The 24195-nt window shown below is 44.3% G+C and overlaps 1 protein-coding gene across 2 annotated transcripts in view; it reads right to left on the bottom strand.

Annotated features, from left to right (window-relative positions):
- Positions 1-4092: 4092 nt before the first annotated feature.
- The window catches only part of SSPN (sarcospan), a 39096-nt gene continuing 18993 nt past the window's right edge, over positions 4093-24195 (bottom strand). For both annotated transcript variants that reach the window (XM_059682411.1, XM_059682410.1), the window contains exons 2-3: positions 18344-18430; positions 4093-9147 (exon numbers count right to left, since the gene is read on the bottom strand). In XM_059682411.1, the coding sequence (XP_059538394.1) occupies positions 8782-9147; positions 18344-18430 (453 nt within the window). In that variant the 3' untranslated portion in view covers positions 4093-8781. The remainder of the gene's footprint in view (positions 9148-18343; positions 18431-24195) is intronic.

Below are 24195 nucleotides of genomic sequence, written 5' to 3'. Positions count from 1 at the left end.
AATTAAAAAAAAAAAAGATTACACTGTTAAGTTACAATTTGGGACTTTTTCAACAAGAAATGAGCATTTTTCCTGCTTATTGCCTGACACGTCCTCCTCTGGGCAGCAGTGGGAAGCCAAGCCAGTCTCTGAGGGTGTTCTGTGTGGGATGAATAGAGAAGCCGGGTCTGAGCAAAGTTAGTCAACCTTGGTGAGTTGTCACAAGTAATGCTCAGGGAGCCCGACACTTGGGGCAAAGAGATTCTGCATGAATTTCTCCCTTTTCTTACTTTCTACCTTCAACAATAAAATGCCCTCTTCTGAAATAGTAGGAGGAAAAAACCCTTCCCTCAGACTTCTGGGTGCTTCTCTTCAACCAGTTTGAGCAGAGATTTGCTCAGCTACAGACCCACAAGGGGTCCCAAGTGTCGGTGGGAGCAGGGGCTGCTGGGAAATGCTCTCCAAGTTCCACCAGCTCTGAAACTGGTTCTTCTGACCAGACAGAGTAGGTGGCCACCTACATGGTTGGGTTTGGAGGACGAGTGGCAGGTGTCTCCTCCCCGGCATCATGCCTCATTTCTCTGGGCCTGAAACGTCTTCTGATCTTTAGGAATATGCTATTACAATGAAAACAATATTTATAGAGCTCTCTGTATTTAAAGCCTTAACCCCCAGCATTTGAGCTAACAATACCACAGTCAAGTCTCATATAAAGGGGACAGGAGATAAAGGAGGGGCAGATTTTGCTGTGGAATGAGGTTGGGGCAAGGAGGGGGACTAGCAGTCTCTTCTCTGGAAGAGTCAAGAGAGCCCAGGAGAGAGGTATATAAATCCCAGAAGGGGACGTGGCCTTCTTGGTCATTTTACCCAGAGCTGTCCAGGGCAACTTTAAAATCTCGGTGTCAGTGAGTGTGAGGGCTGATTGCTCTTTCTCTAACCCCAGCTAGGCCAGATGGCATCCAGGGTTTCACTGGTGGTCACCTTGTACAGGCCCCAAATATACTCATGAAGCCACTCCTCCCTACATTTGCCTAGGTGCCCATACCCAGCTATGGTTAAATAGCCAAGCTCAATGTCCCATGTCTCAGCCTTCTCTATATTAAAATAAAGTAAGCTCTCTCTTCTTTTTCAGTTGCATCACCATCCTAGGGTCACCTTTATTGCAACCTAGAAAAAAATATTAATAAAAAATTAAAAGCTTGCTTTTGCCGATAAAGGTCCCTAAGGGAACATTGTCTATTCTGTAAGAGCCCACGAATTCGATCCTGAATGGAAGAGAAAGAAAACTTGCATTGAGATTAGTGCCAACCTTAGTCACCTATTTTTCAGACTCTGGTTCCTCTATTTCTGACAGCTCACTGTGGCCAGCACGTCACTTTCAGGCATTCCCTTTGTAACCAATGGCCTAATAAACACATGCCTGAGGAGATGTAGGGAGACCAATTTGCGGTGGACTTCATGAGATTACAGTCATCTTCTCTGGTCCCAAGTGCCACTGCTCCCTGTGGTCCCTGAGAGTCATCCTCTTACTCTTTACAATCACACCTGGTCCGGCAATGACTGCCCAGGGAGAGTTTCTGGAGAGAGGGGTCTGAGTAGGAATGCACACAGAGTAAATGGAACTCCCCACACAGAGGCCAAAGTCTCTAGGTTTAGGGACTCCAAAGTGCCCGCTGACATCTCATTGTTCAGCCCCCTCATCAGGTACGATCCAAGCCTCCTCCACAGTTCCTGGCCGCAGCAGGTGGGCCCGGACCCCATCTCAGAAACCTCTGCCTCCTCCCACAGGCTTCCACATGGAAGAGGAAGGACAAGCCAAGGTCCCACAGAGGAATCTCCAGGCCTCCTCCCCACCACCTCACCCCCAGGCAGAGAACCTTGTTAAACAGAAGACTTCATGCCTCAGTTGAAATCTTTGTACTTGGACTATTGTCCTTGTATCTGCTCTTTCCCAAGAATAACAGAGGAGTGTGTGTCCCACGCCTTCTGGTTAAAGGATTTTCCCAAACAACAACAAAAAGGCTTGCTCTAAGAACCCATGCTTTGGAATAAACATATATAAATATTTGTTGGAAAGAAATGACAGAATGAATGGTCTCCAAGCTGGCATGTCTATCATTAGTTTTATGTTCATTTGCTTATAATCTGATTTTTTTTTTAAATACCATAACCAATATTAGTCCTGCACTTCATAAAGACTAACTTATAAAAGATATAAATGTGTCAAATAAAAAAATAATTTACAATAATTTATTATAAACTATAAAGATGGACTTTATTAAGAGAAAAAAGTAGATTCCTGGTTATAAAACTTGCTACAAATGTAAAGATTCATGTATTTCCATATCTAGCCTAGAGAATGAAGCTCCAGTTGATATTTCCCAATTATGCTCAAACATAAATGTTTTTATGATTCTTGAATGAGAATCAGTGACCCACAGGGTCAAGCATACTGAAGGTATTTGATGATTGGTTTTTAAATAAATAAGGGTATATATATATATATATATATATATATATATATATATATATATATATATATATATAGTGAACGGATAATGTATCAAAGCTCAATACAGTGTTGTTGTTTTTTTACAGGAAATCAACATTTTCATATTTTTTCTGTTTACTTCTCTTTTTTCTCTTTTTAAAAATCTTTATTGTTGAAAGTATTACATATGTCCTCTTTTCCCCCTCATTTACCTCCTCTAGTCCACCCCTACCCCCACCCCAGGCAGTCACTACCCTGTTGTCCATGTCCATGGGTTATGCATATACGCATACAAGTTCTTTGGTTGATTTCTTCCCACCCACCCTTCCCTGCCTTCCCTCTGAGATTCCACAGTCTGTCCCATGCTTCTATGTCTCTGGATCTATTTTGTTCATCAGTTTATTTTGTTCATTAGATTCCAGTATGAGTGAGATCATATGATATTTATCTTTCTCTGATTGGCTTATTTCAAAAGTTTTGTTTTTTAAAAGTTGGGGTTACACATGCTTCTGTTACATTAAATGAGAAGTAATATGAAAATAAGGAGAAAGGTCTCAGCTCCTACTTCTGCCTGGGAGAAGAACCGAGAGAAGACAGCTGCATTCAAGAAACATCTAGATGTATAAAGCAACAAACCCAGCCAGCACACCATCCCATGAGCTAGCATCAGTAAGACCTGGTGCTATCTTACAGTAAAAGCAGAATTTCTGTTTGAGGCCCATTTGCTAATGTTTCTGGCTTATAAAAAGGAAATCACAGAGGGAAGAGCAAAACAGAGCTACTTTGCTAGTTGGATGTGGGGACAAGAGCTTGCACCAATGAGAAATGTCACAAGGCACGTAAAACTCAGCTAAGGAAGGAAGAAACCAAATGTGTATTAAGCTCCCTCCATGAGCCAGGCACTTTGCTAAGTGCCATTTCATTGAACTTTCCCATGATGCTGTGAGGCAGTGATGTTTTTCTCCACTTTACAGAAGAGGAAGTGAAAGACTAAATGGTTTATCCAAAATCACAGAGCCAGAAAGTGACAGATGTCCAGCCCTAAGACCTACAGCCCTGACAATCAGGATAGGAAATCCAGCTCAGAGTGTGTGCCCTAAGTTAGTCTCTCTTTCCTTTTGCATTCTACAAGCTTTTCTAACTAAATTAAACAAAAAGGACCCCTGCATTTTATAGCATAATCAACTATTTAAATAGCCTCAGAGTTGGTAAAAAGGACTCCTTGTGTTCAGATTTGAAATGGGCCAGGCCAGCTGATTTTCTATGTAATTAAATGTATACTGTGATGGAACATGTGACACTCAGCATGGATGCCTTTCTTTAGACCAAGCTTTACTTGGCATTAATGGATATAAATGAAGATCAGCGTTCTAAGTACCGTTGGCAAGATATTTTCCAGCCCCGGCTCCCTTTGCCTGGGGAGCGTTTACCACCTTAACTGCTATGATAGGTGTAGTGTACCAAAGTAAAGATAGTCCCTGAAACAATGGGGTCAAAATGAATATTAGTTCTGGTATATCCCAAAGCCAGATTTGTAAAGTAAACATGAATCTGAGAGATTGTACATATACCAGTTCATATGCAATGTTCCCGCACTTAAAAGCACATCCAAACACAGTGTCTTCAGGGATTATGAAAATTTTATTAACAAAGAAAATCCACATGATACACATCCCCTTTAAAAACAACCACCTCAGACACAGAGGTAAGAACTGTTTTCTAATCACTATTTCATCATTGCCGGAAGAATGAAACCACAGCACCAAAGCACAGACCGATATTTTTGAAGGGGATAATCATTTGAGATAATAAATTACTAGAAAATCAGAAGAAACAAATCAGGATATTCATTTTATAGGGTGGACCACTGAGTCTTTATCCAAATAATGTTTCCACTGTGGCTAAATGTACTTGGCCATCCGCTCTTTTTTTTTTTAAATATATTTTATTGATGTTTTTACAGAGAGGAAAGGAGAGGGATAGAGATTTAGAGACATCGATGAGAGAGAAACATCGATCAGCTGCCTCCTGCACACCCCCTACTGGGTATGTGCCCGCAACCAAGGTACATGCCCTTGACCGGAATCAAACCTGAGACCCTTGAGTCCGCAGGCCGACGCTCTATCCACTGAGCCAAACCAGTTAGGGCTATCCGCTCTTTTTAAAAGTATCCTGAATATACAGTGTACATCTAAAAATGATAGAGTTATTTGAGGATAGTCAGAACTGAGAGCCAACATGGCATAGAAATGTATGGCTACATAACAATAGGCCAAGATAATCCCTACAAAAGGTCAAGGTATACTTCCCGATAGGGTATGATCCATTGAAATTCTTTTCTGATTTTCCTTTTTTCTTTCTTTATTATATGTTTGTGTGTGTGTGTGTGTGTGTGTTTAATTGATTTCAGAGAGGAAGGGAGAGGGAAAGAGATAGAAACATCAATGATGAGAGAGAATCATTAATCACCTGCCTCCTGCACGTCCCTACTGGGGATCAAACCCACAACCCTGGCATGTGCCCTTGACCAGAATCAAATCCAGGACCCTTCAGTACATAGGCCAATGGTCTATCCCCTGAGCCAAACCAGCTGGGGCATGATTTTCTTTAAATACTGCTCACCATTGTCCCTCAGAATTTCCTTTGTATACCCTCTACCCAACCCTTTACTAAAGACCTATAAACATATTCAAGATACACTGCATGCAAAAAGGGAAGTATCCTATATAATAAAACCTTAATATGCAAATCAACCAAACGGCTGAAGGACTGGTCACTATGGTGCGCACCAACCACCAGGGGGCAGATGCTCAAAGCAGGAGCTGCCCCCTGGTGGTTAGTGTGCTCCCACTGGGGGAGCACCGCTCAGCCAGAAGCTGGGCTCACAGCTGGCGAGTGCAGTGGAGGTGGTGGGAGCTTCTCCCCCCTTCACAGCTGCGCTAAGGACCCCTGGGGTCCCTGACTGCAAGAGGGTACAGGCCAGGCTGAGGGACACCCCCCCCAGTACATGAATTCATGCACCAGGCCTCTAGTAAGAATAATAAAAGATTCTGATGTCCTGGACATGAACAGAGAACTCACATATAATGGGCACTGGCCATCAGAACAAACACATTGACGTGCACAGCTGGGAACCAATCCCTCAAGAAAGAATATAGACTTTTAATCCAAAGAAGGAGAAAAGTTAGGCCTGTGACTTGACTACAGTTTCTAGGGCCTAGTGTAACTATATTTTTAGGCCTGGCTCCAAGGAGCCGCCTACACAAATTTGGATGGAGCGGGGGAGGCACAGATGGTGGTCATGTGAAGGCACAGACTGATCGAGTGGGCTCGGTTACAAAGTCGGTACATTTAGGCTGCTGTATTCCTCCTATTTCAAGTACTGCCAAGTCCAGGCTGTTTCCCCTCTTTCCAAAGTCTTGATTCATTTAATTCTCCTGAAGGAGGTGGAAGAGGAGGAGGATTGCACAAATCTGAGTGTTTTATGGTTTAGAGGAGACAGTCACCATCTTGGCTTCCTGTCAGATTTTAAATGTAACATTTTGCTAAGTGTAAAGCTGTGTGTCTGTTCCTTTTCTGTTGCCGTTATCGGAACTTCAATATTTGCAAAACAGAAACTCAAAATACTTCAAATCAAGCCCAAAGCAGTTTGTTATTCACGTAACACAGTTCTTACACATATCAATACACAGTGAGCTCACAGAACAGGAATCTTTTCTTTGCTTCTTTCTTTTCTTTTCCTTTTGTTCCTTTTTTAACTTACAACTTTCATTTCTTTGGTCATTTAAGAATGATTCGATTACACAATAGCAAAATCCCCATTATATATATATATATATATATATATATATATATATTATTCTGATTATTATCAAGCTTATTGCCATGTCAGTTCTTACTGGTTGCATTATTTAGAAAAAGCAAGCCCATCAGCTAAAGTATTTTGCTATTTGAAATACCCTGTGAATCTCTTGTAAAACATAGAGCACCTTAGTAATGTGTAGAATTCTAATTTTTGAATATAAAAATCTGTAGTGTTTGCTATAAAACATTGTTAAAGGTATTCAGTGTGTGCTTCCAGTGGTGCTGAATTCTTAGGAATTAACTTTAAAGCACTAGTTTTTCACTCTTTAAAGAACAGCCTACAACATTTCAGATTCTCAGTCATTTTCTTCTTTATATAGAATACTGTCAAAATCAAAATGGATTCAATTATTGAGATTTTTAAAATCAAGACACAAAGTATTTTTCAGGTCATCATCAGGATGCCTGGTGTTCTGTTCATGCAATTCTTGTGTGCGATCAAACACCTGCTCCGGAGTCTTATCTTCTAACCCCTCCAATGTGCCTTCTTGGCCTGAGCTAGTGTATAAGAAGGCCATTTTCAAATAGCAAGTCAATACATAAAAAAGTTTTAACATCTGTTAATCGGGTGTTTTATCTGGAGGACATAAAAGATCGTTATAATCCTCCACCTAATTGACTTAAAGTTTTTCTTTTTATTTGGCTATTTTTTTCAAATATATTTGTTATTGATTTCAGAGAGGAAGGGAGAGAGAAAGAGAGAAGCATCAATGATGAGAAAGAATCATTGATCGGCTGCCTCCTGTGCGCTCCCCACTGGGGATCTAGCCCGTAACCAGGCATGAACCCTGACTGGGAATCTGAACTGTGACCTCCTGGTTCATAGGTCAATGCTCAACCACTGAGCCACACCTGCCAGGCTTATCAGGGTATTTACATTGTGTAGAAATCAACACTATTATCACCATCAGTAGAAATATTCATCTATATTGTAAGGCAAACAAGAAAATGTTTTTCTTTTAGGGTAGAATTTTATAATTAGTAAAGTTTATAAGCAACGTGGAAAAGCAACTTGAACTCAATTATTATCTTGAATTTCAACAGAGCATAATAAGAGAAAAAGTTCTTGGTGACATTCATGGTGCATGAATTTGCATTCTGAGCTCCTTCCTTAAAACACTGACATTGTTCCAAATTTAATAATAGCAATAATAAGAGAGAAAAGTCTCCCTACATAGGGAATTTGTGCTTTTTTATGTCAGTTACTTAAAAACAAAAACTACCCTTCAAGTCAATGTGCAAATGCTCAATCAAATAAGGCCTTCCAAACGTTTTAATCTCTAGGTTTCACTGTGCATACAAATCAATAATAGGATTGCATATCAAATACAGTTTCATGAATGAAACACATGGGCATTACCCAATCTTCCTCAAAAGTACTTAGCTGCCAAGAGAGACACTTCACAACCTATCACAAATGTGCTATTTGTATAACCATTCCTGTTACAAATGCTCTTGTGTTTGTTTAAATGAGTATATTTAACCTGCGCTATTAATTAAAATTGTTTTCTCCCTTATAAAGCGTGGCTTTCAGGAGAAACCATCTTTAAGCCTCTTCTCTGTGAGAGTCACATCTCCTAACACCGACTGTGCTGCCTAAGTTCAGCTAGGGCTTGTTAAATAGACTTCTGAGCATAATTATAATGAACAATTAGCTTGAAATTGGTTTTAATGATTTGTTTTAGATGATAGAATAGAAGCATAATGTGATTATTGTAAGCCTTCTACATCATTAAGAATACAACTACTACCAACTTTCAATTATGGAGACGCAGACAATCACCTGAAGCATTTAGTAAGTGATCTACTTACAGAGCCGAACACAGGCAGCTGGGGAGAAAAGGCTGCTGCCCCAGCCCAGGTGTTCATAATTATTGAGCCTTTTGCAAAAGTCTCTTCCTTTTCTATTCTGCTCCTCTAACTTGTTTCACGCCTCGAAGACATCTCTGCCATGGAAAATAGAGATAGCCGATCAGCTCTTTCCCTGGCCCCTGCCTTTCTCCAAGGCATAGTGAGGACGTCCAGGTGGGAGGAAGGAGGCCTGGAAAAGACTCTACAAAATTGAGCATGTGGGCCTGAAATGGCAATTTGCACCTCCAAACTAGACTAACAGGAAAGAATAGTATACAAGTAATGGATAAAATGAATATAAGGAATAAACTCCAGACTGTGAAGATAAATCTATGCTAGCCTTTCCCCATTCAGTGTCCTTTTACTGTCCCAACGTCAATTTGGATCTCATTTTTTCTCATAAGAATTTGTAAAAAATACTATAGAAAACTTGAAGAAATGCGCTTTCATTTTCTGAAAAATATAAAAATATTCATTTAGAACCGTGAATACTAATTTTTGTCAGAGTTTTTACTCTCTCTTCTTTTTCTTTTGTTTCTCTTTTAACCTCAGCTAGTCAGTGTGCTGTTTTTCTCTCCCACCTTTGAGAAAGAGTGTTAGACCTTTTGCTGCTGGCCTTGGGAAGTTGTGAGGGAGTACATCCTGTCACCCACATAAAAGACCTGGTACCTGTGCTTCCACATCACAAAGCAGGCCAGTAGGCACACAAGGCCACACACCAAGTTAAGAATCATCTGGGTGAGTAAGAACACTTTGAAAGTGAAGGTGATGCTGGTACAGTCAGTCACATCCCGGTACACAAAGGTCCTGCTGAGCGGCTCGGAGGTGGGCGCTTTGCAGTGGCAGGCGTCGAGTGCGGGCCCACAGGTAACCCGGTTGAGCAGTGAATAGTGGTGGGCAGCAAACGCCGCGGCCAGCACACAGACCATCAAGCCCAGGGCGCTCAGCAAAAAGTACAGTAGCTGCAAGGAAGCAGAAGAAAACCTTTCTGATTACAAAGTACATTGAATGGCTCTTGAGAAAGCTAATGAATAAAAGCCATTGTTTTTTTTCTTTTCTCCCAGGAAGGTCTCTGATGGAGGAACTATCGCTCCTCAGAAACTAGTACCCAAGGCATGGAAGTGGCGCCACATTTGTCAGTGAGCAATCCTTAAATGCTCATCGTATTTTCATTTGTCATACAGATGTTGGGCGCTATCCATGAACGGAGCTGAGGATATTAGCTTGACTGTGGATGTTTGGGTGTGGGTGTAGCAAGCAGCTTCGATGAATCCCAAACACAAGAGGCATCTCTAAACGGCGTGCTGTGCTTGTTTTGACCTCAAGAACTGCAGATGTGACAATTGAAACAACTCAAGAAAGTAAAGAACAATTTTCTGCAATGTAAATTCTGTGTTGGCCAAAATTGGCAATAATTGGTGAACTAGCAACACAGGTTAACAAAAAAGATTATGCTTGATGCAGTAATTGCCAAACTGTGTCCAGGAATAGCAGGATCCCCAATAAGCAGTTGCTGGGAGAAAAAAAAAATATGGCAGGTGACTTGGTGTCAGCTTCATCACCTACAAGTCTCATCCCAGATCCAGCTATGTAGTTCCTGAGCATGAAAATAAACTCTAAATGTTCCCTCCGTCACCAAGGTTGAACATTGTCGACCTACATGTCAGCCTTGGAATAGAAACGTCAGGTTAAAGCTCTAACTCTGCTGCTAAAGAAACCTGGAATGTCTGAACAATTCAAACATTTAGCTTACACCTAAAGTATTTTGGTCAAAACCGTGAGTGCTCATTGACAGGGCCACAATAGAAACCATTTTACAGAACAAGAAATGTTCTCGTGATTGATCTCATTAACTGGACACATTTCTCTAAATGGTCCTGTCTATCAAGGTTCTAAATAAGGAAAAGAATCCCTAGCCTTTGGGACTAGTACATTCAACAGAGTGCACGATTTATATTACTACTAGAGGCCCGGTGCGCGGATTCATCACTGGTGAGGTCCCTCAGCCTGGCCTGTGGGGATCGGGCCAAAACCCGCTCTCCGGCATCCCCTGAGGGGTCCCAGATTGCAAGAGGGCAGTTCTTGGGTGACACACCCCAGAATCAGGCTCCCTCCTCTCTAGTTCTGGGTGCGTCACCAGAGAACCGCAGCTGCCAAGTCACCACAGCTAGGCAGCTCCTGCATTGAGCGTCTGCCCCCTGGCGGTCATTGCGCATCATAGGTACTGGCCCATTGGACAGTCAAACCGTCAGATGGTCACTTAGACTTTTATATATATAGACTAGCAGCCCGGTGCAAGAAATTCATGCATGGGAGGGTGTCCCTCAGCCCGGCCTGCACCCTCTCCAATCGGGGGATGTCCAACTGCTGGTTTAGGCCTGATCCCACACGGGCCTAAACCTGCAGTTGGATACCCCTCTCACAATCCAGGACTGCTGGCTCCTAACCTCTTGCCTTCCTGCCTGCCTGCTTGCCCCTAACCACTTTTGCCTGCAAACCTGATCACCCCCTAACCGCTCCCCTGCCAGCCTGATTGACGCCTAACTGCTCCCCTGCTGGCCTGATCACCCCCAACTGCCCTCCCCTGCTGGCCCGATTGCCCCCAACTGCCATGCCTTGCAGGCCTAGTCACTCCCAACTGCTCTCCCCTGCTGGCCTGATCTCGCCCCAAACTGCCCTCCCCTGCAGGCCTGATGGCCTCCAACTGCCCTCACCTGCCAGCCTGATCTCACCCCCAGCTGCCCTCTGCTGCCGGCCTGATCTTGCCCCCAACTGCCCTCCCATGCGGCCTTGATCTCACCCTCAACTGCCCTCGCCTGCTGGCCTGGTCACCCCCAACTGCCCTCCCCTGCCAGCCTGATCATCCCCAACTGCCCTCCCCTGCCAGCCTGGTCACCACCAACTGCCCTCTCCTGCCAGCCTGATCATCCCCAACTGCCCTCCCCTGCCAGCCTGGTCACCACCAACTGCTCTCCCCTGCCAGCCTGGTTGCCCCTTACTGCCCTCCCCTGCAGGCTTGGTCCCCCGCAACTGCCCTCCCCTGCTGACCTGTTTGCCCCCAACTGCCCTCCCCTGCCTGCCTGATCGCCCCCAACTGCCCTCCCCTGCCAGCCATCTTGTGGTGACCATCTTGCGACGACTTTGTGCGATGCCACCTAGGCTTTTATTATATAGGACTAGGGGCCCAGTGCATGAAATTCGTGCACTGGGTGTGTGTGGGGGGGGAGTGTCCCTCAGCCCAGCCTGCCCCCTCTCACATACTGGGAGCCCTCAGGCATTGACCCCCATCACCCTCCAATCGCAGGATCAGCCCCTTGCCCAGGCCTGACACCTCTGACAGAGGCGTAGACCCCCATCACCCTCCGATCGCCTGATCAGCCCCTTGCCCAGGCCTGATGCCTCCGCCAGAGGTGTCAGGCTTGGACAGGGGACCCCCATCTCCCCCCGATCACTGGCTCTGACCCCCGCCCAGGCCTGAGGCCTCTGGCCCAGGAATCGTGCCTGGGCAGGGGACCCCCATCTCCCTCTGATCGCTTGCTCCACCCCCCAACCAAGCCTGACGCCTCTGACCCAGGCTTCAGGCCTGGGCAAGGGGACCATCATATCCCACCAATCCCTGGCTTCGCCCCCCACCCAGGCCTGATGCCTCTGGCCCAGGCATCAGGCCTGGGCAGGGGACCCCCAGCCCCCCGCCCAGGCCTGATGCCTCGGCCAGAGGAGTTGACGCTCATCACCCTCCGATCACCAATCACCGAATCGGCCCCTTGACCAGGCCTGAGGCCTCTGGCAGAGGTGTCAGGCCTGGGCAGGGGACCCCCAGCTCCCCGCGGTTGCAGGCTCCGCCCCTGCCCAGGCCTAACTCCTCTGGCCTAGGCGTCCGGCTCGGGCAGCGGGGACCCGCAGCTGCAGTGGCCCCGCGATCATGGGCTTCGCTTTAGGCCCAGGCAAGGGACCCCTAGCTCCTGGGACTGCCAGCTTCGACCGTGCCCAGCTCCCATCGCTGGCTCCACCCCTACTTCCTGCTATCACTGGCCAGGGCGGCAAAGGCGCCTGATTCTCCGATCATGGCTGGGGGGCAGGGCAAAGGCGGCCCCCAGCTCTTAGCTCCCCCCTGGGTTTCCGATCACTGTCAGTGGCAGGGGGCTTCTTCCTGCTTTCCCTTTCGCCTCCCTGCATTGTGCCTACATATGCAAATTAACCACCATCTTGTTGGCAGTTAACTGCCAATCTTAGTTGGCAGTTAATTTGCATATAGCCCTGATTAGCCAATGAAAAGGGTAGCGTCGTACGCCAATTACCATTTTTTCTCTTTTATTAGTGTAGATAGTCAAAAGTTGCTCCTTACAAGGAGCAGTTCTGGTGAATGTGAACTCCCCAAAGTAAAGTTAGTTCCAATCATGTCTAGTTTCAGAATAAAGTAGCTCTGAAAAGATTATGCCCTCCCCCCACCTCCAACTATATGTAATTCAAATAAAAACATATATATCTATATAATAAAAGCCTAAGTGACCATTATGGTGGAACAACCAGAACAACCAGTTGCTATGGTGGTGCACTGACCACCAGGGGGCCGACACTCAACACAGGAGCTGCTCCCTGGTGGTCAGTGAGCTCACACAGGGGGAGTACCACTCAGCCAGAAGCCAGGCTCACAGCTAGCAAGTGCAGTGGCAGTGGCGGGAGCCTCCCCCACCTCCGTGGCAGCGCTAAGGAGGAGCAAGCCAAGCAGCAAGCAGGCGGGCGGTAAGGAGTGAGGGGTCCTGGACTGCAAGAGGGCACAGGTCGGGCTGAGGGACCCCCCCCCCCCAGTGCACGAATTTCATGCACTGGGCCTCTAGTATGATTATAAAATATGTGTACAAAAGTTCTCCAAATGAGTGATTTTCCACACATTGACAATTTCAAACGTTTCTAAGTCTTAAAGACAGAATATTTAGCCCTGGCCAGTGTGTCTCAGTTGGTTGAACATCATCCCATGTACCAAAAGGTTGCTGGTTTGATTCCCCAATCAAGGCACATGCCCAGGTTGTGGGATCTGTCCCCATTACAAGGCATGCAGGAGGCAGCCGATAGAAGTTTCTCTCTCACATCGATGTTTCTTTTTCTCTCCCCCCTCTCCCTTTCTCTCTCTCTAAAATCAATAAAAACATATTTTTTTTAAAGATAGACTATTTAAAATGTTATTTTTACTCTGAGTGGTGTGCGTGTGTATATGCATGGATGCACATGTAGTTGCTGGTGCCCTAAGCATGTATCTGGTTTGCCTGGCAGCTTGACTGTACATCTAGTTTGCCTTGATTGTACACTTGAACAGGAAGACAGTGGAACTGGTTAATACCATTTTGTCTTAAAATGGACAGCCAAAGATTGCATGAATTCGTTGGATCCTCTCATCAAAGCTATCTTAACCATGCACACTATTTCTAGTTTTCAAATATTTGAAGGATTATCAAAAATAATCCATGTTTCTTCACCTGTGAAACAGTTTATTGAAACATCTTACATCTTAGGCATATAACAAGAGTAATTTATACTCAACACATTTATTCTCCCTTGGAGAAAGGGAGCCAGATAAATACAAAATGGCACCTCACAAAATTTAAGAAGGAAATAGTTAATTTGTGTTATTAAATGCCATTGCCTTGGTCCTATCCCCAAGATTTTCAGTGGCCATATTTCCTCCCATTACTGGCACACTTAGGCTAAAAAGTGCAGGTTTATTTTGAGGGATCATTGGGGCAGAATATTTGAAATATTCTGGGTTGTTCTAAAATATTCAGGCTTGATGACTGACTTCAAATTCTTGGTGCCAAGAGCCAAATTAAACTGTGCTGTCCATGTTGTGTGTGTGCGCGCGCCCATTGTGGCTGCCTTTCCAATGCAGCCAACACAGAACTTGGAATTATTTGCTCTGGGAACATGGATACATCTACGACTTTACCAGCAGGGAAGGCTCAGATTAAAGAGATAATCTTCCACCTGAGGGTCATATACTTAGTAGAATGGCCCCAAATTGAGTTGTCTCTACATATTTTATTGCCATTAATGGATGGAACTGGAGGAGGGAGGGTCGTCTTATAATAGCCTTTCTACCTCCAACACACACACACACACACACACACACACACACACATCCTTAGCAGATTTCTACAGCATTTATTGGGGCAATATCTAGAATTAACGATGATAATCCCTCATTCTCAATCTATAAATAATTGAAATAATTGCAAAAATATTGTCTTCATAATCATCACAAAAATTCATTTGTTAAAATGAGAATTGTGTCTATTTTTTTAAAGATGACCTTTGGCACAGAGATCAAAAGATTTGCCCAAGACATTTAATACATGTACAGCAATACTTAGGGATGGCTAGGAGCATGGACCAGGACACCAGACTGCCTGAGTTCAAACCCCGGTTCTCCCCTCACTGGCTATGGACCTTGGGCACATTAAACAATCCCAGGTGTACCTCGGTTTCTTCCTTTGTAAACTTGGAGTGATGATCATAATAACGTCACAGGATTATTATAAGGATCAAAAGAGCTGGTATCTGTAAAGGGCTTAGAACAGTGTCTGCTGCATAGTGTTAGGGCGGAGAGAGCCCAGGATCGGATACATGCAGACATGTGATGAGACAGTGGACTTCCCCTGGGATTTCTCACAGATCAACGTGCCAGACACAGATACCTGCTTCTTCTCCCTGAATCCACATACCCCCACACAGATAGGGACTTCTTCTGAATACCCCCGCCCATCCCCTGTGGCAGAGAATTCCTCAGCTCATGTCCCCGCCCCTCACCCAACTGCAGTATAAAAAAAAGCGCCCCCCTCCCTGTTGGCGTGAATCCACGTGCCCTGTCCTGGGGGTACGTGGGTCTCCCGGGACGCAGAATAAACCTTTTCCTTTCCTTTCTTTTCTGATTCACTGGACTCTATTTCTTGCGCCGCCTCCTGAGCCACCTAACCTAACACATAGTAGCACTCTTTAAGTATTTGTGAAAGAAATAAACAAATTAGTAGAGATGTAAACAGCTGTCAGATCTCAGGACTCTTGGGCCATCAACTCTACTGGCTTTGCCCTATTCTCTGCCGTGTGGGAGGAACAGTGCAAACTGAGCTTATAGAAATATTGTAAACATTTAAACACGGAGATTGCTCAGTTTTAACTGAGCATCTCAAATGTGCTCGCAGCCTGGGAGAGCACAAACCCTGGGCAGCGGTGCACACCTCACACATTGGAATTCTGCTTCTCCCACTCCGTGAAAGCACCGGCCAAGTAAACAAACAGGAGTGAGCCACAGCATCAAGTTTCTTATCCATCTTAACACATGAATGTGTACTTGATCCCCAAAGCCTGCGGGCTACATCTGCAGCGCTGTGGCATTTTTCCTTCGTGGCTTTAGCTCATCTGACAGTAACAAGTTTCTGGGTTGGAATCTGTAGTTTAAAATCAAGTGGCTTGTTTTACCTACCCAGCAGGAATCAACTACCAATGAAAGTGTTTACGATGACCTCGGGAATGCGAGCAAATACCTTTTGCTAAAAGCCCCCGGCTGGGGACGCATTAGTCTGCGGGTGTGCGTCTGGCGCTGGGCAGCGGCGGGATGGAGGCGCGGTGGCCCTGGGCGCTTATGTAACCCAGCCCCCTGCGCCGCCGCTCCTCGCTCCTCGCGCTGCTGCCTCTAATTGGTACCCGGCTGCAGCTTCAACGTTTGGGGACTACAGGAAGAGGGAGTTTGGGCTTCGTTTTAATTAGCTTCCCGGGTGGCAGGCATGGGAAGGCCCCTCTACAGCATGCTGCGCAGGAGGCGGCAGCTGCAGCCCAGGGGCCTCCTGGATGAGCGCAGGAGGCAATTGCGCCTTAAACGCCCTTGTGGGAATGTGGCCCGCCGAGCTCCTGCAAGCACATGAATCAGACATGTTTCTGAAAATCCTCAAGGCGAGCCCCTAGAAAGCCGGCCACCAGGAGCCGCAGGGGGCCCAGTCCATGAGGGAGTGGCCTGCCAAGCCCAGGGGCCCGTGGGAGAGAGAAAGAACATGATGGTGGCATCCAGGGTGTGCCAAAGGGCCTCTGGAGAAGACTGTACCAGCTTGAGACGAAAAAACAAGCTCCGTGGCTATTGTATCTTTTAAAAAAGTGTGTGTGTGTGTGTGTGTGTGTGTGCGCGTGTGTGCAGGCTATACCAAGGCACCAGGGTCTTCAACAGGAGGAAATAAATCCTCAAAGCTAAGGCCCGGTTTTCAATGCGGGGGGGGGGGGGGTGGGGGGCACTAAAATGTGGTTATGCCAGTGAGAAGCACCACAGGAAAGATGTATGTCATTCCTTCCCCCACCCCCCACCAAATGGCAGAGAAGCACAAGGGAAGTCTGCTGTAACCTGTTGAGGCTTTGGAAAACCTTGAGATTGACTGAAGTTCGTTTTCTAACTGAAGATAAGATAGCGGGCATCTTAGAGAGCTGGCAGGAAGCATCACTAAAGGTCACCTGCAGGAGAAAAGGGCCTCAGTGTTTGTCAGTGTCTGTCACAGGTGGGGGAAAAAGACAGCTAATGAGAGGTTCCTAGTGGGGAATTCTCAACCTGGCTGACATTGGCAGTGACATATTTTGCCCTTGCTCCTTATTTTACCTGCAGATGTTGAGAAGGCTTTGGAGGACTGTGTGAAGCTGATGCTTTTGCCTCTGCTGTTTCTAGGATCATCTGGGGAGGAATGAGGGCCTTTCACACACTATGATGAATCCAGGTTAGAGCATTTTTTACCTGGTGGATGAAGTGCCTGTAATTTAACAGGCCATTTCTTACGAGGCTGTCTGGCTTTTTGCTTTTTTTTTTTTTTTAAATCATCACCAAGCCTTGCCTTACAAAAAAATAAACATGGATTAATGCCTGCTTTATCTGGCCTTCTTTTAAGGAACACCCTCAGAAAGAGTAAAATTTCTAATTGTAGGCATATCCACCAAGATTATTTTTAAATAGCATCCATTAAATTTTTTAATTAGAAAAGTGATGTCTAACTGGAGGACATTTCAAAATTAGAGAAAAAAAACTACAAAAATGCAGCTATCACCCTACCACTCACAGACAATTTTTTAAAGCACATAAGAGCTCATTTCTTTCTGTAGGATCATGCTGTACAATTTGTGTGGCCTGTTTTTGCAGTTAATGATGTGAACTTTTTTATTCAAATAACTACTCTTTTCAACATTATATATGTACATATATATCAACACACTGCTTTTTTTATGCCAACAGCACCAATTATACTAGAATATACTATCATCTTATTTTCTGCACCTTTGTAATTTCCACATAACATCGTTAACTTACTCTTATGCCTTATGCTTTCTTGTTTTAGTGGACAAAGGAGTATCCCGTTTTTATGTATTTTCTTGTAGAAGAAAAGTAAACGCGATGTGAGTGGACCAAAAAAATTACAGAAAGCTTTTTTGTGCTCTGCTATAGCAGTTGAAAGAAAATGTAGGGATTGGATTTCTACTCACTCTGGTTGCTGAGTTGGGTGTTTATCTTCCTCAACTCTGAAAGAGTGTGTGTATAATTCCTTTTAGAGTAGATTCTATGTGCAGTGGAAATGCCGGGTATTTGAACCGGCTCCAACCGAGCACACTGTCTCTAACAGAGAAAAACTACATGCACATGTAAGACACACACATACTTGCTAAACCATGCACATCCCAACTCCCTGTCTCCTATGCCCCCAGACTCCTGGCACAGATCATTTGGATCCACCCAATGTACTTTTCCTATTTTAGTGGCCCTGCCTACAAGAGGAATACACTTAGACGGCTTTGTTATTAAAACATTTGAAATAACCCCCAAGATATGGAAGCGGGCACTGATATGGGCATCTTTTCCCTGGCAAAAGCGTCTTGTGGAACTGGTGAATTTTCAATATTCCTTTTAAGGGCACTGAAAGGCAGACTTCACATGCCAACCCAGTTCATGGAAATTACGACTTAAAAAAAATTAGCATTACATTTGGAGTCTGGATCAATGCCCTCCTAAAACATTTTTTGGCCTGCCTAAAAATGCAATTTCTGGGATAATCAGATATGCAACCCCTTAAAAAGCACTCCTTTATTTTGTACTTGGGTTTCTTTCTATGTGACAATAAAAGGAAAAGAAAAATGACAACTTACTTTCATAACAAACTGGATACATGTCTGTTCGTCAACTTGATATGAGACACAAAGCATAAACAAACCAAGGTAGGCCACCAAGCAGACCTGCAATGGAAAACGGGGAGAAAGGATGTTATCAGGGCGAACCGTGCGTTCTAACAGCATCCATCGCAGTGTCTTCCACCAGAAATGTCCTTCTGAGCCAGGTGTGCATTTCATTTACTTATCTTAACTTGCTATTTTTCTCAGCTTGTGGAATTGAGTTTTTAAAATAGTAAAATCAGTTTAGCCAGGATTTATTAAGTCCTTTTGATGTGTCTGGTGCTATACAAAGTCCTTCAGAGTATCCAATGATGAATACAAGTTCCTCAACCTCAATAAGTGTCCAGTCCAATCCAGCCCAAGATAAGTGACACACTATTCTGGAGCAGGGCATTATATGTCAGATGCTTTTTGTCCAGAGATGGACAAAAGGAGGAAAAAAAAAACATTGAGTTGGGCAATTCGAAAAGGCTTCACTAAAGAGGTAGATTTGAAATGGGCCTTGAAAGGGGTGATCATAATCATGATCACTAGCATTTACTGAATACTGACTTTGTGCTGGGTATGGGTTTCTTCACAGCATTATCACAATCCCCTCTTAAGTAGGTGCTAATCGTCCTATCATAAACAAAGAAACAGAAGCACAAAGCTAGTCAATAATGGAACCAACACTACTCCAGGTAGCTGGAGCGAAACAGCATGAGCAATAGTACAGAGGCGGGATCTCACAAATTATGCGGAAAGAACAGCCAATATGTACCCAAAGTTGAAATAACAAATATATAGAGCTCCCTAGAAAAAATAAAAGACTAAAACATGGAACCATCAGAAAAGGTAGGTTAAAAATCTGGTGTTGTAAGATTAATTTAGTAAGCAGTGGGGCTCCCTTGAAAACGTTTGAGCAGGAGAATGACATGATTCAAGACATGTTTTAGGAAAATAAGCAGTGGTGTCATGTCAGGTGGGTTAGCAGTGAGAACATCAGGATATTATTTTACTAATCGAAGCAAGATTAATATGCCAGGTGGGCCAGGGCTCAGAGGGTGGCAGGCAAAGTCAGAGAAAGAGGTGGAAAGGAAAAATGTAGCAAAAGCAGAAGCTATACATCTTGGCTATCGCATGTCAGGGAGGACCCTGGAGAGGGAGAAACGAGGCGACTTCCAAGCTCTTGAGTGTCAGTGATGGAAAGAGAGGGGATGTGCCTGGATGGAAGATGGTTGGCAGGAGAAATGGCAATTTTGAGGAAAAAAAAGATACTCGACTGGTTAGTCAAACCAGATTTTCTTGTTACTGGAGCTTTTGAAACTATATTTTAGAGTTTCTAATCAATGCATATCTCTTCACACTCAATTTTGGAAACCCTAAAATGTTGCTAAGTTTTACTTTAAGATGGAAAATATAAGCAGCAGTACTGCATTTTCTGGTAAGTACAATTTTCCTAGAGACAGATGTTGGAAGGGTGACTGAGAGTCACCTAGCAAGTCATCAAATAACTAGTTCGATGATATTCATAATCCCTGCCCCTAGGGCCTCCTCAAACCCTGGACCATTCCTGCTAGGGAGGCAGAGCTGTTGACTTACAAGCCAACATAGCATTTTAAGGTAACACCTCTATCCTATTCACCCTTGGATTACAAACTCATTAAGTTGCTGTGCCCTCATGGGTTCCCAAGTTGAGAGTTGTTTGAGTTTCTACTGGGCTGTGAGGCCAAAAGCCAAGCCTCTGTAGTAGAGGCATTGGCAAGGTTTTCCATCATTAGGACTAGCTGCATGGCTTAACAGCGGTAGATAACATGCCTAGTGGAGAGACTCAGACTTAAAATATGTGAGCATGGTATGGACTGGAGAAGTCCAGGTAGAAAGCAAAACAGACAGGACCACAGAGGCAGGTTTCCAGCAGAGGACTGGAAGATTTGGAAATTATAAGTGAAGTTGTTTGTGTAGCCCACATCGTGGGTGATGCTTACAAGTCAGGGATGAAGTTCTTTCTCAAAACTCATCTTAAACATATATCTAAATGAGGTATACATTTGATAAGGACTGGAAAGGCCTACTATGTATTCTCACATTAAGAATTTACAGAACAGAAACAATGGGGAAAAGATCCCCTTTTTGTTTATTAGCAACAAACAAGATGGAGGCTTCTAAACCCACTTCTATGGGGATTGTTAAATCCCTAAGCACGAGCCTACGCTCCCTGTTAGTGTTTGTCTGTAGGTGCACATGGTCAGGCTCTCTCCCACACATCTGACTTTGTCCCTCGAGGCTGCTGTATGAAAGTTGGCAATTGCCAAGATTTCTTCTTTGTGTTTACGAGAGACACATTCCGATAATCAGTCTCAGTGAGTAGCATCTTAGAAGTCTGACTCTGTTCCTTGTTTGAACACATTTTCCCACTTCAGTAGGATCTACTTCATAGCCTTAACCTAGGCTGGTTTCCAGCAAGAGGTTGCACAGGAGCATGTGACCTCATTGCAGAAGACTTCACTTAGTCGATAGACTGAAGTTTTTTTGAGGACGTGCAGTAGCCAGGCCCTGTGCACAGCTCTGGGACCTGAGGTGAAAAGACAGTCTCAGCCTTCGATGAGCTTTCAGCCCCGTGGGAAAAGAGAGGAGAATAAAGTCACAATACTGTGTGAGTGCTAGGACCCTGTCTGCTGGAAGATACCGAAGGGGTGATTAACCCAAGGATAACTTGGGGAAGCTCCCAGGAGGAAGATGGGTTTTGAAGGCTAAGAAGAAATTAGCTGGGAGAAGGAGGTGAGGAAGAGTAGAGGGAGTAGTTACAGATGCAAAAGCATGGAGAAACACAGAACAAACATGCAAAGACTCCGACAGCTCCAGTTCAGAGGATAAGAGAAGAGACAGCAAAAATGTGCTCACAGAGATGGACAGGAAGTAGGACACAAAGGACTGTTAGTTCATTTGAAGCAGAGAAAGGATATGATCAACTCTCACTTTTAAAATGGTCCTTCTGGCTGAGAAGAACGGATTGGGAGAAGAAGACCTGCTAAGAGGCTGTTCATCTCTGGAGAAATGATGAGTTCCTGAGCTCGGGTAGCAATGGGGATAGAGAGTGGGTGTGCTTGAGTGACAGGCAGGAAGCAGAATACATAGGCTCTAAGGACTGACTAGATGTGAGGGTTGAAGGACAGGGAGGGGTCAGGCGGGTGCTGGCTACCTGACTTGAGCTGCCACGTGGCTGGTGTTGAAATTTAATAAGTCATGAGATACAAGCGGAGGAGCAGACTGGGAGTGGGAAATGATGATGCCACATGGACTCAAAGCTCAGCCACATGGGTCCAGAACTGTGGACCCATGTGTGCTGGAGACAAGCATTTGTTAGTCATCGGCATTCGGAAAGCAGCAGAAATCATCAGAAATGCTGCACCATCCAGAGAGAGTCCAGTGAAAACAGAAAGGGCCAAGGGAGTTACCGAGTTATGGAGGACCTTTAACTCTTTTGCACAGAAAGCACCTCAAATACATGTCTTATAATCATGGTTGTACATCATGACATGTCTAAATATTATGAAACTGATCATCCTTTTGTATTTTTATTTTATTATTTTAAAATATGTTATGTATCAATTTTAGTGATAGAGAGGGAGAGGGAGAGAAACATCAATTGAGAGAGAAACATAGATAGGTTGCCTCCCACACCTGTAATCTGGGCATGTGCCCTGACTAGGAATTGAACCAGCTGACTTTTCTGTACATGGGATGATGCTCAACCAACTGAGCCACACCAGCCAAGGCTCCTTTTGGATTTTTTAAAGTTTCACTTTTAGGTCTTTGTATATGATATTTGCCATAAAGCCTGATTAATTCAACATACTAGAATTTCTTGGCCTTCTGATAGGGCTCAATAGGATATAGGACAGTGATGGCGAACCTTTTGAGCTCGGCGTGTCAGCATTTTGAAAAACCCTAACTTAACTCTGGTGCTGTGTCACATATAGAAATTTTTTGATATTTGCAACCATAGTAAAACAAAGATTTATATTTTTGATATTTATTTTATATATTTAAATGCCATTTAACAAAGAAAAATCAACCAAAAAAAAAATGAGTTCGCGTGTCACCTCTGACACGCATATCATAGGTTCGCCATCACTGATATAGGAGGTGGTATTTCACTTTCTTACCTACAGCTTTGCATGATAAAACAACACCTCTTTATTTATTAAATACTTAAAAATGAAGTCTTTATGGCCGTGAGGAGGAAACCAGATTTCTCGCGCCACACTAAGCGTCTTGTTTCCTGAGCTGGCAGGACGTGGGCGCACCAGGGAGACAGAGTGTTCTGGCTTCCCAGGCAGGGGAGGGGGAGCTCACGGTAATGAGTAGTGAGACTCGCCAGCCCTATCTGGAATGACATTCCTGGATTCTGGGCCAGGGCTTCCATTCGATATGGTGCGTGAGGCCCGTAGAACAGGAAAAAGGCAGTTATGTAAGGTTTTCAAGAAGGCATTTGTTGGGCCAGGCCTGGGGCAGACAGGTGGTGTCACTGACCGCAAAGCCATATATGAACTGGGTGACATCAGGAAAACCAGTGCTGAAGGAAGGGCCACTAGCCTTCAAGAGCTCGCTGAGATTTAGTTCCTGATCAGATGGATAATTATGTTACTAAGAAAAGCTTGACGTGCCTTTTAATAGGAAAGAGAAAATGACAATCGCCATCATTTTCAACCCATTTTTGGATGTACGTTTCTACAATTTGTTTAGGGTGAAAAGAAGAACTAAGTCTTGAATTCTGCTTCCTGTCTAAAGATATTCTTTGCTCAGAGGGAAGACTGCATTCTCTCTTGCGAGTTAGAAAGTTAACAGGGCTGAAATGTTCTCTGAATGTTAAACCCATCTCTAGATGTCTGAGTCCTGAGTCTTGTCACACACCGGATCTTGTCTGTTTTTGTTATACAGCGGTGTCTTTTTGAAGGTTGGCACTATGAGCAATAGGTGAACGCTGGACCAGTGTGATGGAGATTTACCTACATATTATTTTTTCTTTCTCATTTTGGCCAAGCTAGAAGGTATCACCCTAAAACACTATGTGATATTTTGTGGTATTTACTTCTCTCGGTGTCTTATGTATTTATATTCTGGTCTTGTGACATTCACACAACCTCCAATTTATTTGTTTTCTCCTTTTCATTGTCGACAGAGCTGCTTGACAGGGCTATCTGGGGAATACAACCTTCCCTGGTCAAACGCCTTTGAAGGTTTCTCTCCTTTTTTTCTTCACCACCCCCCTCCCTGCCATGCGTGTACCTGAAATGTGACTCTATTTCTGTAAGTTAATGAACTTTTCATCTTTTTATTTAAAGTGTTTTCACTCAGTCACTATACTAACAAGATGAACTCTCTTCTCATGTTTGCACGGCCCACTGATGAACAGAGATACAGCGGAACTGTAAATGTTCCTCTGGATATTTCTCAAGAGCATTCCTCTGGATTTTCATCTGTTCAATAAAATTTAAGCTAGAATATTAGAAATCATTTTCAAGAAACCATACCTCTATTGCAAGCTGTCAACTGAATGCAGGCTCACTCAGGAGAACTGCTGATTAGCACACAGTGTGTTAGAGATTTAAACAATGTACAAAAGAACATTTCATGAGGATCTATTAAAGGATGCATATTGGATCAAGATTTCAGAAGGCTGGGAGAGAATATTTTAGCATAACTTAAGCATTTTTTACTGGATTCTCATTGCCACTGCCTGATGGCAAGACGAAGTCTAGACCCCTGATTAGGAAACACTTGAAAGGCCTGGTACAAACTGGCCCTGTCCCCAGGATTTCTGATCCAGTAGGTCTGGGCTGGGC

Source organism: Myotis daubentonii, chromosome 2 (genome assembly GCF_963259705.1).
Source record: "Myotis daubentonii chromosome 2, mMyoDau2.1, whole genome shotgun sequence".
Classification (NCBI taxonomy): domain Eukaryota; kingdom Metazoa; phylum Chordata; class Mammalia; order Chiroptera; family Vespertilionidae; genus Myotis; species Myotis daubentonii.
This window is presented reverse-complemented; position numbering and strand designations above follow the sequence as displayed.